The 15,833-nt window shown below is 51.6% G+C and overlaps 2 protein-coding genes across 2 annotated transcripts; both read right to left on the bottom strand.

The window, feature by feature from the left end:
• Positions 1-363: 363 nt before the first annotated feature.
• LOC136548819 (uncharacterized) lies at positions 364-4,211 on the bottom strand. The gene is made up of 3 exons (XM_066540203.1): positions 3,287-4,211; positions 635-871; positions 364-398 (listed from the first exon to the last, which is right to left on the bottom strand). The coding sequence occupies exons 1-3, from the start codon at positions 4,209-4,211 to the stop codon at positions 364-366; spliced, it is 1,197 nt and encodes a 398-aa protein (XP_066396300.1).
• Positions 4,212-5,940: 1,729 nt separating this feature from the next.
• Positions 5,941-15,569, bottom strand: LOC136550015 (protein farnesyltransferase/geranylgeranyltransferase type-1 subunit alpha-like). Its single transcript, XM_066541443.1, has 6 exons — positions 15,326-15,569; positions 13,677-13,943; positions 7,692-7,801; positions 7,375-7,495; positions 7,169-7,264; positions 5,941-6,690 (listed from the first exon to the last, which is right to left on the bottom strand). Exons 2-6 carry the CDS (start codon positions 13,896-13,898, stop codon positions 6,259-6,261), a joined length of 981 nt encoding a protein of 326 aa, XP_066397540.1. The 5' UTR covers positions 13,899-13,943; positions 15,326-15,569; the 3' UTR covers positions 5,941-6,258.
• Positions 15,570-15,833: the final 264 nt, after the last annotated feature.

Below are 15,833 nucleotides of genomic sequence, written 5' to 3'. Positions count from 1 at the left end.
GATTTATTTCGAAGAGGAATGGTCCATAGGTAGTGAGTATAATCATCAAGAAAGACCACATAATATTTATAACCAGAGTGACTGTAAACTGGTGATGTCCAGACATCTGAATGAACAATTTGAAAAGGAAAATATGTTCTAGATGCAGAATCTGTAAAAGGAAGACGAGCGTGCTTGCCCAATCGGCATGAAGTGCAGGAATGGGCAGCAGTCTTATTACAGTGAAATGGAAAATGCTGAAGAACTTGGGCAGTCACTGGATTGTCGGGATGTCCCAATCGCTGATGCCAGAGGGACGTTGGCGAGGAAGTGGTGAGTGCCTGATGCTGTGGTAGACGGAGTGGGTAGAGGTCGCCGCTGCTCTCACATCGGAGCATCTCCTCCCTGGTAGGAAGGTCCTTTATAGAGAAACCAGAGGGATCAAACTCAATGGAAACATTGTTGTCACGAGTTAAACGATGAACAGAGATTAAGTTCTTAATCAAAGAAGGGGAAATAAGAACATTATTGAGCTGAAGAGGAGTGGTGGCAGTAGGAATGTAAGTGTGTGCTCGATGTGTGACCGGCAGGTGAGCACCATTGCCTACGGTGATCAGAGATGAGGCAGGCCGGAGAGTGGAAGGGAGAACGTTACCAGAAGAGGAGGACATGTGCGACGTCGCCCCAGTATCAAAATACCAGTCCGACGCAGATGGGGGTGGATGAGGAACGCCGGCGGACTGAAGGGCGGCGTGGAGAGCGCTGGTGTTGAAGCTGTCGCTGGAGGCGCCCGGCGATTGCTGTGGCAGATGCATGGCCGCCATAGCTTGCTGGGCCTGGAACGGCGGTCGGGGCCCCAAGACGCCAGCACCTGGAGCACGGAACGGCATGGTGAAAGGTCCTTGTTTGGTTTTGGTAATTGAGTGACAACTTAGGTGGACTAATTGTGTTTATGTGAGATACACAGGTGATTAGTCCATAGGTACATGTGTGTGAGCAACATATGCCATGAAGGTGAAAATGGCTTGGAGATGTTGCAAAGCTCACACATGTGATGATGAAGGAGCTTAAATGCACATGAGACATGACATTGAGTCATGTGATCAAGGTGGAGAAGATCAAGACAAGACTTGGCTTGATGGACCGGTTGCAAGCGTGAAGGGCAAGTCGAAGGCTTTGGAGTGATGGACCGCGTGGCGGTGAAGCTTGAGCAAGACTTGGCGCCGATGGACGATGGCAACGGTGAAGAGCAAGTAGAGTCAAGATCGATGAACCAATATAATCATGTGATGATATGAAGTGGATCATATCATTGTTGATCGTGTTGGTGCATGTGTTGCATCGACATTGAAGGAGATGGAATGGAATGCGCAAGGCAAAGGTATAACCTAGGGCATTTCATTTCACCGGTCATAGGTGTGTAGAGAAGTTTATGACCGGGTTTAGGATAGATGGCCGTACTATCAAGAGGGGCAAACTTGTTTGCATATCGGTCATCTAGTGCCACTCGAGTGATCTAACTTTGCATTGTCGCTAGGATCGAGTGGCGTGGCAAGTTGAGTGGCTAACATCCTTTGGGAAATGATTGTGAAAATACTAACACACATACACATGGTGGTGTATACTTAGTGGTGTTGGCACATTTATAAAGGAGGTGGTGTTTGCAAGGGTGAGTTGGGTTTGGGTCCCTCTCTCCCTCCCGCCGAGCTTGCGAGGCGAGATTCGGCACTTTCGGGAAAATGGGATGCCTATTTTCTATTGCGTCGGATGCAAATTCTTGGTGGTTAGCTCATTGGAGCAAGGGTGAAGAAGTTAAAAGTGAAAACGAGTTGGTCGCGAAGATGCCGGCGTCGGTCAACTGACCGGACGCTGGATCTGAATGCACCGGACGCTGGAAGGCTGCGTCCGGTCAGGCTGACGTACGGTGACGCAGTAGCTGGAGAGTGACCGGACGCTGGCTGCGTCCGATCGCGTTCGACTGGACGCGTCTGGTCATGCTCGGGAGCTTACTGGAAATGACCGGACGCTGGGGGTTCAGCGTCCGGTCAGTTGAAAGCTGCTGCGTCCGGTCAGGTCAAGTGACCGTTGGAATCGGGACACTTGGTCGTCTGCGAGCGACCGGACGCTGAGGTCCAGCGTCCGGTCAACACGACCGGAGCGTCCGGTCGGCCCGACCGTTGCCCAGTGAAGGGGTAACGGCTAGTTTAGCCCTTGGGGCTATAAATAGAAGTGGCCCTCGGCCATGGCTGGTGTGGAGCACCTCAAGGGACTTAGTGTCCATGCTTGTGAGTGCTTGGGAGCCCTCCATCACACATATACTTGATAGTGATCATTCGATTGTGTGAGTGAGCGATTCTAGTGCGATTGCATCGTGAGGTTGCATCGAGTGGCACTAGGTGATCGAGTTGCAAACCGGTGGTGCTTGTTACTCTTGGAGGTTGCCACCTCCTAGATGGCTTGGTGGTGGTCTCCGTCGAAGCGCGCAGGAAGCTTGTGCGGCGCTCCGGAGAAGTGCTTGTGAGGGGCATTGTGCTCGCCCCGCGGGAGCCGCGAAGAGCAACTCTAGTAAAGCGTGTCATTGAGCTACCCTCACTCAAGGGGTGGGTTCTTGCGGCGCCCGACGTGCGGGCTTAGCGGGTGATGCTAATTAGCCGCCGAACCACCAAATGAGCGGTCGACACAACGGGGACTAGCGTGTTGGCAAACACGTGAACCTCGGGAGAAAAATCATCGTGTCAACCTTGTTCTTCCCGTTGGTTTGTATCCCCATTACACAAGCTTGCAATTACTTTTATACATATTAAGCTTGTGTAGTTGCTCTTGTAATTAGATAGCTTGTGTAGCTTGCTAATTACCTTCTTGCTTGTGTAGCATAGAAGTAGCTCCCTTGCGTGGCTAATTTGGTTTTAGTAACCTTGTTAGTCACATTACTTAGTTTGTGTAGCTAAGTATTTGCGCTCTCTAATTTGGCATTGGTTGCCTTGTTATTGAGCATTGCTAGTGAGCTTTGTTAGCTTTGTGCTTTTGCTTACTAGCATGTGTAGGAGCTCTCTTGTTGCTTAAAATACTAGTGGCATAGGTTTGTGTAACCTTGCTCCTAGAATTGTTTAGGAGAGCTCGAACTAGCCCGGCACCTTTGTTGCATATTTGTTATCTTTGCAAGGTGCTAGTGAACATATTTAGTGGGGTATAGTCTTGGCTAGACCGATAGTTTTAATTCCGCATTTGTATCGGTTAGCCGACGCGATTAAGTTTTAGAAAAGACTATTCACCCCCCCTCTAGTCGCCATCTCGACCCTTCACATGGGCCACGCCTGCACCATACCTTGCCTGGGGTTGTAGCCGGCGGTCCAAGGCGCGTTCTGGCTGTTGGGGTTGTCCTGGCGCGAGGATCCACCGCCACCGCCGCGTCCGCGCCGGCGATCAGACCGGTTGTTAGCGCGGTTGTTGTTGGAGCGAGGGTTGTTGCGCGGTGCAGTGGAGCCGGAGGAGCCGTCGTTGGTGGATTTGGCGGCGTTGGTGGAGTTGCCGCCAGAGCGATCGCCGTGGGATGCGGTGAGCGCCTGGCCAGCCTCGGCTGTGGCGTCGTGATCAGCGCCGAGTTCTTCGAGGATGAGGAAGGACCGCGCACTCATGAAGGTGTGCGGCGGGTACTTGGACGTGATCACAGGCTTGACGTAGCGATACTTCGGGTTGAGGCCGCGAAGAAGGTTGAGCACTTGGCTCGGCTCGGAGACGGGATGGCCAATGTCGCGCAGCTGATCGGTGAGTCGCTTGAGCTTGGTGCAGTAGGCGTTGATGGTCATGTCGCCTTGCTGCAGCGTGCGCAGCTCGGCCTCCAGGTAGACGGCGCGTTGCAGCTCGTTGTCCTGGAAAATGCTGATCACGGCGTTCCAGAGAGTGAACGCGTCATGGCGATCACGGTGGATGATGTCGAAGACCCCTTTGGAGACCGTGGCGAGGATCCAGTTGACGACGCAGGCGTCCACCATGCGCCACTCGCCATCGCGTTCATCGTCGGGGGTGACAGAGCGAACGTGGCCTTGAAGACCGAACTTGCAGAGAGTCGAGTCGAAGAAGAGGCGCCACTGGCCGAAGTTGCCTTCGTCCATGTCGAGGATGACAGGTACATGATGGCGAATAGAGATGCCTTGAATGTGTGAGGCGGCGGCAGGAACGATGGAGTAGCCATCATCGGAGGAGGAGTCAGAGTGGGTAGAAGAGGGCGCCATTGAAGCAGAGGCGGAAGCAGTGATTGAAGGAAGAAGAAGAACCTAGGCGAAAGATACCATGTAGAGTGAAATAGGCCAACTGGACAAATATATTCATTCCACAAGCGTTACATATATGGAGTACAACTGGTGGCCATTGACCGCAGCTATACATGCGTGTGCGGGCGAGCGCTAGAAGCGGCAGCGTGGGCGTGCAATGACCGGGCACGAGTGCGCGCGATCTACGGATCGGTGGGCGCGGCGAGAGCGCGTCGTGCGCAGGAGGATGGAGGCGCTGAAGACTCGGACAGGCCTAGCCGTTGGCAAGCCTGATCCGTTGACAGGGAGGCGCGCGATCGTGCAGGGTGGGAGCCGTGGGGGCTGAAAAGGAGAACGGTGGGTATGCGGAGAGCGCAGGGGTGCGAGATCTGCCGTCCAACACGGGACCTGGTGGATCGGGGCCGTCCGAGGCAGTGTCACGAGGAGTTAGCCGCGGCGAAAGGGTGGCTGGCTGGCCTTCTGCTTGCGACGTCACGAGGGTCCTGACTGGATTCTACAAGGAACAGGCTTTTTGTCTGAGTTGCCGCTCCAGGTTCCGCAGATCATGATTGGACGGGCTGAAGTACGACGGACGGGCTGCTCTGCGAGACCGCGACGACCTGCCTTTTGAAAATAACTGCCTTCTCCAGAAATAATTTTAACTAATTTTATATAAAAAATATTAATATTATAGTACATAATTAATATTATTAGATGGATCGTTAAATCTATTTTTATAATAAATTTATTTAGAGATACAAATGTTACACATATTTTCTATAAATCTAGTCAAACTCATGACTAAAAAACAAAAAACGTTAGTTAATTTAGGACGGAGTGAGTACTCCTTTGCAGCGCTAACAAGCATTCTCGTCAGTCTACATGTTCGTCCGATTGGAAATTGATGCCCAAATCGTGAGGATCTGAGGGGGGACACATGCCACTTGGGGGCTGTGGGGACGAGTGAATTTGTATAGGGTTTAGGATCTCAAATGGCACAAGTTTAGACCATTCTTAATGGGAGTTTCATTTATATATAATAGGGTGGCATGCAGATATTTATATGACATGACATCATTTTTCAGAAGAAAGAAAAGACCTGGCTCGATTTTTAACTCAAGTTGAGTCATGAAATGCTATGGGAATGCCTGTGAAACAATATAATTGAACGTTTATATTGACAATAGTTGTTTCAATCATTCTCTTTACATTTTATTGATTTGGTCCTCTTAACAAATGACGCCATAAAACTCTATACCGAAAAACGGACTCGGTGCTTAAACCAGTAGTAAGCGTAGGCCTTGTTCGCTTCAACTTATCAGCCGTACCAGTTTCAGCGAAATAACAGTATTTTTCTCTCACAACAAATCAGCATCAGCCATTTTTCCAGCCAGCCGAACAAGGACCGTAGGTTCACTACTGATCTGAGACTTCATACCGGTAGTGTTTTGAGACTCGCAGGGTTTATAAAACCATGTTGGTGGCTCCAATCAAGAGTGAAACCATCTGCAATTGTCCACCCTAAAACCACAGATTTTGTATTATCATGTGTACAATAAAAGTCACATCCACTTACACAATATTCACTTTTAAATAATATAAGCATTGCATAAAGGTTGTGCCACAGAATTATTAAAAATCAAAGCAAATGGTTACGACTCTAGTGGACGTGATTATGGGTCTCATGCAGTCTCGCATGGCAATTGTAATATACTTAACAAACCCACCTTTATTCAAGCTTACATGTGATTATGTGAAATATTCAAATGCAGGCTCGCATGGCAATTGTAATATACTTAACAAACCCACCTTTATTCAAGCTTACATGTGATTATGTGAAATATTCAAACATTGGTTGCACAAGGTGTCATTTGGAACAGTAACACTGATAAATTTTACTAACCAAAATCGTTACAAGTATTGCTTTCAGTCACAGTGAAGGATAGCCCACACACTCTGTCCGCTCTGGTTGGGTTTGCATCATGCAGATCCAATGAAATCATGTCTCAACTGAGTCCCCCATGTGAAGTCAGGAGACCTGAGAAAGAGTGGCCTTGAACAAAGACCAATAATTTACCCGCAGGGGATCACATTTCTGCAGGATACAGCAAACAACGGTTACAGGATCAGCATCTGCGGTTTCAGGATGGGAGCTCCTTATCGGTTCAAGAGTGGATTTAAGTTCATCTGAAGGCTGCAAACCAGTGCAGAGAAGATCGAGCAGAAAACTCAAAGCAAATACACAAGTCCAATCATTCTTCAGGACCTTGAAACAAACACCAGAGATGCGCTCGTCGTCTACTAGCAAGTTATTCTCACCCTTGTATAGACCCTTGAGGTATCTCCAGGGGCTTTCATTCTGAGGGTTTGCTAGAATAGCTTCAATTGTGTAGTCTACTTCTGAATCACGCACCACCGTAAGGCCACCAAGAAGCGGTGATCTTGTTATAACAAAGTATCTCTGTTGGAAAACAAGTACATACTTCAGTGCAAGCTAAATAGCTGATTCCAATTAGTCAACAGAAAAAACACTTAGGAAGCAGCACAGGACACAGCATAATGTAACAGGCAATATGAATGTCAAGAATAGTCATACACTCAATCTTGCCCAGATTTGACCGATAGGTACATAAAGCTACCTGTGTTGGTTACATGGACATGGTACAAACAAATTGCTTATATACATTTTTTTTACAAATAACAGAGAAAATGTTTACATAGGCGACTGTGTAATTTCTATAATGCCAGACTTTAAAATACAGGAAGTAAATCAGAACAAGTGTATTGTTATCCAGGCTAATTGGATGAAATTAACATGGGATGATCTACGAACTAAAATAATGAAGGCAATGTAAGTTAAATTGCATAAAACTAGAAAAAAATTCTCAAACATGCAGGAAAAACTAGAAAATTTTAAGAGGCAAAGAATAGAGCATGACCTGATTCCAAGCTGAATTGTTGAAGACATCTTCCTTAAGTAGCTGGTTACAGTACTCCAATTCAGTCTCCCATCCCCCCAAGGCTTGAAGAACCCACTACAACAATTGTAATTAAGCAATCCCGTTAGTAGAAGATTTTACTGATACTCAGCTTAGCTTAGTACCCAAATTTGGAAATTTAGAATTCAGAAAATGGGTACACATACCTGTCTATGAGACCAAGCATGGTAATTTTTTGCATCAATAGCAAGTATCTTCATTGTGAATTCATGCTCGTTGTTTGCAATATCAGGTCCCAATTTCTCAGCAAGCCATCTCTTATGATGCCTGGTAATAAAATTGGACCCTGGAGGGTTAGTCATGATTTCCGGAGCAAAGAAAAAAGATGAACAAAGTTAAAAACTATGGAAGATATTTAGTCAAGATATTGCCAATTGTTCATGCAAAACCTCCAGACACCAAAGAGAAGTTAGTTTCTGTGAATTACTAAATTTGTGAAAAAAAAATGTATAATGAAACTCACCAGATTTGGTAATTTTTTGGATTACATTCAGCAATTTTTCCGACAAATTTCATCTCCTCCAATAAATCAAAATCTAGTGCCTCCAGAATAAGGCGCCGGAAATGCCAAACCTATCAAGTAGACAATTATTCTGTAATGTCAAAAAAGTTACCAACAAAAGAATTAACTAGTCTAAAAACGAAATACATGATACAAACTAAAACAACATGGTAATAAGCTAGAAACAGCATAAAAAGTAATTCTCTGATACTACACAGCATGAGCACTGTTCAAGAATTATGTAGCATACCGCATGAACACAGGGAGAAAATTATGCCCAAGCAGTATGCCTTTGCCTTCTACAAAAATCATGGAGGATGGTAAAGCATTCTGTATGATTGAATGATAGACAGTGTCAACATGAGAGTACAAACTTTCTAAAGCTGCAACCGGCTACAGGCTAGACTGGGTAGTTTACATGGAAAATTCCAACTTTCTAAAACTGGCTCCATGTCCACTGCTTTTTTCTACTTCTGTAGCAGTATTGCATACTCATAATTGAACAAGACGAGTAGTGGATAACAATTTGTCTCCATTGTAGGCTGTCATGGTCAGGGCGTCAGTACTCTAGGCATCGCAGGGCCAGAGACGTCCGCCGCGACGCGGAACGCGCGGAGCGTGCTCTGGGCGCGCACGCGACAGACCAGGACTCGGCCACCGCATGTGGCTAGGAAGGAAATTAGATGTAGCTTTCTATTATTAGCTTTCTATTTGTAGTCCCTTAATTCTAGGAGTCTTAGAGTCCAGTTGGTTCAGGCCTTTGGCCTCATATATATTGTAACCGTACGTTGGTTTTGAAAGAAAGGAAAATACAATATCAATCTAATCTCTCTCTCTTCTTCAACTAAGCCTGCGGCTAGAGTTTAACCTCGCCGGAGAGGACGACGGACCGAGGCTACGAGCTACGTAGCCGAGGGCCAGCTATCCGAGGGTTTGACGCCCTTGACAACTTGGTATCGGAGCAGACGATCCTCGCCGCGCCGCTCCGTCTCACCACCGCACGCTCCGGCATCTCCACCGCACGTCGCCGCGTCGCCCAACTCCGCGTTGTCGTCCGTCCCATCCTGTCCTGCTGCCATGGGTGACGCCACCGACCTCAAGGCCGCCGTGGAGGCCCTCACCAACTCCCTGCAGACGATGCAGGCCTTGATTGAGGCTAATGCCAAGGCGATTGAGTTGCTCATTCGCTGACCGCTCGTCCACGTCTTCCGGCCCGAAGCCATCTTCCGGAGAGCACCACCATGATCGCCCCCCAAAGTTCCAGAAGCTGGATTTTCCTCGGTATGACGGCAAGAGCGATCCCCTCATCTTCATAAATCGCTGTGAATCATATTTTCACCAGCAGCGAATCTTGGAGGAAGAGAAGTGTCAAGGGCGGTTTGACGCCCTTGACAAGACGGTCTGGATGGCCTCCTATAATCTCGAGGATGGAGCGCAGCTGTGGTACATGCAGGTTCAAACGGATGAGGGCACTCCGTCGTGGCGCCGTTTCACCGAGCTGCTCGATCTGCGCTATGGCCCTCCCCTGCGTGCGGCTCCCCTCTTCGAGCTTGCTGATTGCCGCCGCACGGGGACTGTCACGGAGTACGCGGACCGCTTTCAGGCACTTCTTCCCCGGGCAGGCCCCCTAGACGAGCGCCAGCGCGTGCTTCACGGGGGGCCTCCTTCCGCCGATCAGCCTCCAAGTGCAGGTCCTAAACCCGCAAACCCTGGGGGCGGCTATGAGTCTGGCCCGGCAGATGGAGCTCCAGGCGCAATACCCGCCGCCGGCATCGGTGGCTGCCAAGCCCGTTACTCGTGGTCTCCTCCCAGCCCCGCCACCGCGTCTAGCCCTTCCTGCACCGCCGCTGGCCAACGCCGACAAGGCCGTGGTGGTGTCGGACGGTCGGCCGCAGGTGAAGCGCCTGTCCATGCAAGAGCAGGAGGAATGCCGCCGGCTCGAGCTCTGCTTCAACTGCAACGAAAAGTACACGAGGGGCCACAACCGGTTCTGCAAACGGATCTTCTTCCTCAACGGCTTCGACATAGCCTCCTCTGCGGATGAAGCGGCTGAGGACGTTCCGGACGCCGAGGCGCCGCTGTTTTCCCTGCACACCGTGGCCGGGGTTTCCGTGGGCACCACCATCCAGCTCCGCGTGCTTCTGGCGGCTGCGTCCTTCGTCGCGCTTGTCGACACCGGCTCCACCCACAGCTTCATCGGGGAGGTGGCCGCGCTGGCGTACTGGGCTGCTCATTGAGCCGCGCCCTCGGTTCACGGCGACGGTCGCCAATGGCGAGCGTGTTTCGTGCCCCGACGTGATTCGCCGCGCCCCGATCTTCCTCGATGGCATGGAGTTCTGCGTCGACCTCTTCGTGATGCCGCTTGCGGGCTACGACGTCGTCCTTGGCACCAACTGGATGGCGGCATTGGGACCGATCGTCTGGGACCTGGCGGCCGAGACGATGGCGTTCCAACGGGAGGGGCGCACCATCTGCTGGCATGGCGTTTCCCCCCGACCGGCCCACGCCTCCACGTCGTTTCGACCGACGGCTCCCTCTTGGACGGGCTCTTGGGCTCCTTCGACGACGTTTTCGCTGAGCCCCAAGGACTGTCGCCGGCGCGCTCTCGGGACCACCACATCGTCCTCAAGCCCGATGCGGCCCCGGTGGCGGTACGGCCGTATAGGTATCCGGCGGCCCACAAGGACGAGTTAGAGCGGCAGTGTGCCGCCATGCTCGCGCAAGGGATTGTACGTCGCAGTGACTCGTCGTTCTCGTCCCCCGTCCTCCTCGTCAAGAAACAGGACGGGTCCTGGAGGTTCTGCGTCGACTACAGGGCGCTGAACGCACTCACGGTGAAGGATGCTTTCCCCATCCCGGTCGTCGACCAGTTGCTCGATGAGCTCCATGGCGCGCGCTTCTTCTCCAAGCTAGACCTACGCTCTGGATATCATCAGGTGCGCATGAGGCCGGAAGATGTTCACAAGACGGCGTTCCGCACCCACGACGGCCTCTACGAGTTTCTGGTTATGCCGTTTGGGCTCTGCAACGCTCCGGACGACGTTCCAGGCGCTCATGAACGATGTACTCCGTCCCTTTTCTTCGTCGCTTTGTACTCGTTTTCTTTGACGACATATGGATCTACAGCAAGTCCTGGGCGGATCACCTTCGCCACTTGCGTGTCGTCCTCAACGAGCTGCGTCGCCACACCCTCTTCGTCAAGCGTTCCAAGTGCGCGTTCGGAGTCACGGAGGTCTCCTACCTCGGCCACATCATCTCGGAGGCTGGCGTGGCCATGGATCCGGGCAAGGTGCAGGCCATCCATGACTGGCCGGTGCCACGGTCGGCACAGGCGGTGCGTGGCTTCCTCGGGCTGGCCGGCTACTATCGCAAGTTCGTCCACAACTACGGCTCGGTGGCAGCAGCACTTACCGCCCTCCTCAAGAAGGATGGTTTCTCCTGGGGTGAGGAGGTGGCAGCGGCATTCGACGCGCTCAAGACGGCGGTCACCTCGGCGCCCATATTGGCTATGCCAGGACTTCACCAAGATCTTCGTCGTGGAGTGTGATGCGTCGTTCCACGGTTTCGGGGCGGTCCTCATTCAGGAGGGGCACCCGATAGCGTTCTTCAACAGGCCCATCGCCCCCCCGTCATCGGGCCCTGGCTGCGTATGAAAGGGAACTCATTGGCTTGGTGCATGCAGTCCGCCATTGGAGGCCCTATCTGTGGGGTCGTCGCTTCATCGTCAAGACGGACCACTATAGCTTGAAGTACCTACTCGACCAGCTCTTGGCTACCGTCCCACAGCATCATTGGGTGGGAAAGCTGCTGGGCTTCGATTTCGCCGTGGAATACAAACCAGGCGCGACGAATGCTGTGGCCGATGCGCTGTCCAGGAGGGACACAGAGGAGGGGGCGCTTCGGGTCCTGTCAGCGCCACGTTTCGACTTCATTGATCGACTACGGCAAGCCCAGCTCTCCGACTCAGACATGGTGGCCCTCTGTGACGACATCAGCAAGGGCGACCGCGGGGATCCCTGGTCGGTGGTCGATGGCCTCGTCCAGTTCGGCGGCCGTCTCTACGTTCCCCCGGCTTCCCCTATGATCCAAGAGCTCATGGCGGCTATTCATGATGCGGGCCACGAAGGGGTCCAACGCACGCTGCACAGGCTGCGGCGCGACTTTCATTTTCCCAACATGAAACAGCTTGTGCAGGATTTCGTTCGGGCGTGCGCTGTTTGCCAGCGGTACAAGTCGGAGCATCTACATCCGGCTGGCCTCCTGCTCCCCCTTCCGGTGCCGCAAGGGGTTTGGACTGATATCGTCCTCGACTTCGTTGAGGCCCTGCCCAAGGTTCGGGGTAAGTCGGTGATTCTCACAGTGGTGGACAGGTTCAGCAAGTACGCCCACTTCATTCCTCTGGCGCATCCATACTCCGCCGAATCCGTCGCCCAGGCATTCTTCACCGAGGTGGTACGGCTGCACGGTGTGCCTCAGTCCATGGTCTCGGATCGGGACCCCGTCTTCACGTCGACCTTCTGGAGGGAGTTGATGCGCCTCATGGGCACCAAGCTCCACATGACTTCGGCATTCCACCCACAGTCGGACGGTCAATCGGAGGCGGCCAATCGCGTCATCATCATGTACTTGAGGTGCATAACGGGCGACAGACCGCGCCAGTGGCTCCGCTGGCTACCCTGGGCCGAGTTCATCTTCAACACCGCCTACCAGACTTCGTTGCGGGACACGCCGTTCCGCGTGGTGTATGGCCAGGATCCACCATCCATCAGGTCCTATGAGGCTGGGGAGACAAGGGTGGCCGCGGTCGCCAAAACCATGGAGGAGCGCGAGGAGTTCCTTGCTGATGTCCGCCACCGGCTGGAACAAGCACAAGCAACGCAGAAGCTCCACTATGATAAGGTGCATCGTCACGTCGCATACAGTGTGGGCGATTGGGCTCTTCTGCGGCTTCGTCAACGCGTGGCCTCATCACTGCCACAGCCCGTCTCCGGCAAGCTCAAGCCGCGTTTCTTCGGGCCGTACCGTGTCACCGAGCTCATCAACGACGTTGCTGTTCGCCTCGCCTTGCCGCCGCGCGCCCGCATCCACGATGTGTTCCATGTGGGACAGCTGAAGAAGTTCCAGGGGCCAACGCCAGAAGCTCCGCCGCCACTGCCGGTTCTCCATCATGGTGCCATTGCTCCCGTGCCCGCGCGCGCTGTGCATTCCCGTCTGGCGAGAGGAGTCCAGCAGGTCCTCATTCAGTGGCAGGGTGAGTCTGCAGCTTCGGCTACGTGGGAAGACGTCGAGCCGTTCCGTGCCAAGTACCCGGAGTTCCAGCTCGAGGACGAGCTGCTCCTCGACGGGGGGAGAGATGTCATGGTCGGGCGTCAGTACTCTAGGCATCGCAGGGCCAGAGACGTCCGCCGCGACGCGGAACGCGCGGAGCGTGCTCTGGGCGCGCACGCGACAGACCAGGACTCGGCCACCGCATGTGGCTAGGAAGGAAATTAGAAGTAGCTTTCTATTATTAGCTTTCTATTTGTAGTCCCTTAATTCTAGGAGTCTTAGAGTCCAGTTGGTTCAGGCCTTTGGCCTCATATATATTGTAACCGTACGTTGGTTTTGAAAGAAAGGAAAATACAATATCAATCTAATCTCTCTCTCTTCTTCAACTAAGCCTGCGGCTAGAGTTTAACCTCGCCGGAGAGGACGACGGACCGAGGCTACGAGCTACATAGCCGAGGGCCAGCTATCCGAGGGTTTGACGCCCTTGACATAGGCATTGAAGCTCATCACTAACACTTGGTTTCAAGTCAAAATTGAAACTAAATGGCTGAACCTCCATAGTAAAAGTAGTATATTTTCCCTTAAAAAATCATTCTTACTTGACCATAGAAACTTTAAGTTTCAAATAACCCCATAAAAATAAAGTAGGCCAAGAAAAAGGATGAGGGGAATTCTCACGGTGTAGTTGCCGGGGTTGAGCTCGATGGCCTCGGTGGTGAGGCGGAGAGCACGGGGGCTTCGCTCACCGGTGAAGTAGAGGGCGCGGAAGTAATCCATAACCTCACGGAAGTCATCTCGGTAGGCGATGGGCACCACGGGGCTAGGCCCGTCATCCTGCGGCACCGGCACCACGTCGGCCAGTTCCGGCCAACTGCTGGGGCCTGACTTAGCGTGCTCCATGGGTGATGAGTCCAGCTGACCACCAGGGTTGGACCCAGTAAATGACTGATAATTTATGCCAAAAAAAAGGAAGTTAGTAGGCATAATACTACATGTATACTACACATGTAATTAGATCAGATCCGAATACAAATAGCTTAAGTAATTGCGCTATTCAAATCTACAAACAGAAAAGTCAGCAGCAAGATAAGTGAAAAAACACAAAGGACCTAACAATAATGTTGCCTAACAATTGTTCAAGCACACTAATATTATACTTGAATCATTCTGTCCTTTTCAGTTTGGCAGGTTAATTTGTTTCCACATCAACATAATGCGGGTCATACAAGAAGGGATCGAGTTCGAAACGATGATATACGTGATAGATTAGGGGTAGCACCAATTGAAGAAAAGCTTGTCCAACACCGGTTGAGATGGTTTGGACATGTCCAACGGAGACCTCCAGAGGCACCGGTGCGTAGTGGAATCCTAAGCCAGGATAGTAACGTGAAGAGAGACAGAGGAAGACCGAAGTTGACTTGGGTAGAGGCAATAAAAGGAGACCCGAAAGGATGGAATATACCCAAAGACTTAGCCTTAGATAGGAGTGCTTGGAAGACAGCTATTCACGTGCCTGAACCTTGATTGCTTCTACTGGGTTTCAACTCTAGCCTACCCCAACTTGTTTGGGACTTAAAGGCTTTGTTGTTGTTGTTGTTGTTGTTGTTGTATCAACATAATGCGGGTGGTGTGCAGCCACAAGATTCATTTTGGTATCAACACAGATCAATAAAGATTCAGTTTTCAGACATTAACATACACCACACAGACAATCAAACTTAAGGTAATTAATTTTCGTGTTCCTTTCATGGAACAGCCACCACCCACAGGGGCGGACCCAGTAAAGGACATGAGTGTACACATCTACACCCAATAATTTTTGCAAAGCAATCGAAGTTGGTAGGCATAATACATGCATATACACTTGAAATTAGATTCAGATCCGATTACGAATAACATGTTAGGGTTTGGGCGCACGGTTTCGCACAGCAGGGAGGGAAGACCAAGGAGAGGCCGTACCTAAGAATTACGTTAAGGTTTGGGCGCACGGCTTCGCACAGCAGGAAGGGAAGACCAAGGGGAGGGAATGCCTGGTGGTGCTCGTCGCCGGCGAAGGTGGCGGGTGGCGAAGTAGGACAGCAGCGACGGCCGGCCCAGTCGTTGGTGAGTGGGGGGTTGCGCGCATGCTTAGGGTGATGGAAGAAGACAAGGCAGAATAGGGTTGCAGCATACAGCTACAAGCAGATTGGGTGCGTAATGACATTTTTAGAGCGAGGGCCGGTCTGAGGCTGGAGCAGAATCAAGCAGACGGAGAGGGACCGAGAGGGACGAGCTGTTGGAGTGGGAAGAAGAGAGAAGATAGAGGCACCGTGCGGACGGAGACCTACCTGTGGAGCTGTGTGTCGGCCGCGCCGGAGCCGGTTGCGGGGACACCAGGACTGCAGAGGACGGACGCCGCGCCGGAGCTGGTCGCGAGGACGATGGGCCCCAGGTGGTGCTCGACCGAGCGCGGTCTCTCCTCCGGGTTGCAGCGCGGCGAGCTTCGGCGGAGAGTGGAAGGAGGAGATCGGCCGCGAGCGAGACGAGTTCAAGCGGGCCTCTGCGGATGGATCGGGAGGAAGAAGAAGCGACTGGAGGAGGGAAAGAAAATAAAAAGATGGACCCACATGTCAGGTGTGCCATCCCGAACGTTGGAATTTCGTAGAAATTTATAGTAATCAGTTTAATTTCATTATAAAAACGTAGGAATGAGAAAATTTTCTCACGTTCCAGGGTTTAGTAGTAGTGGTGGTAACTAACAACAACAAAAGCCATGAGATACTAGAGAAAACTCGCACGTTGCTGCGGATTTGTAAAAGACATTTTATTTATATGGATGATTCATGGTAGGTTCAA

The sequence above is a fragment of the Miscanthus floridulus genome, chromosome 4 (genome assembly GCF_019320115.1).
Source record: "Miscanthus floridulus cultivar M001 chromosome 4, ASM1932011v1, whole genome shotgun sequence".
Lineage (NCBI taxonomy): Eukaryota > Viridiplantae > Streptophyta > Magnoliopsida > Poales > Poaceae > Miscanthus > Miscanthus floridulus.
Note: the sequence above shows the minus strand (reverse complement) of the source record. Positions and strands in the feature narration are given on the sequence as shown.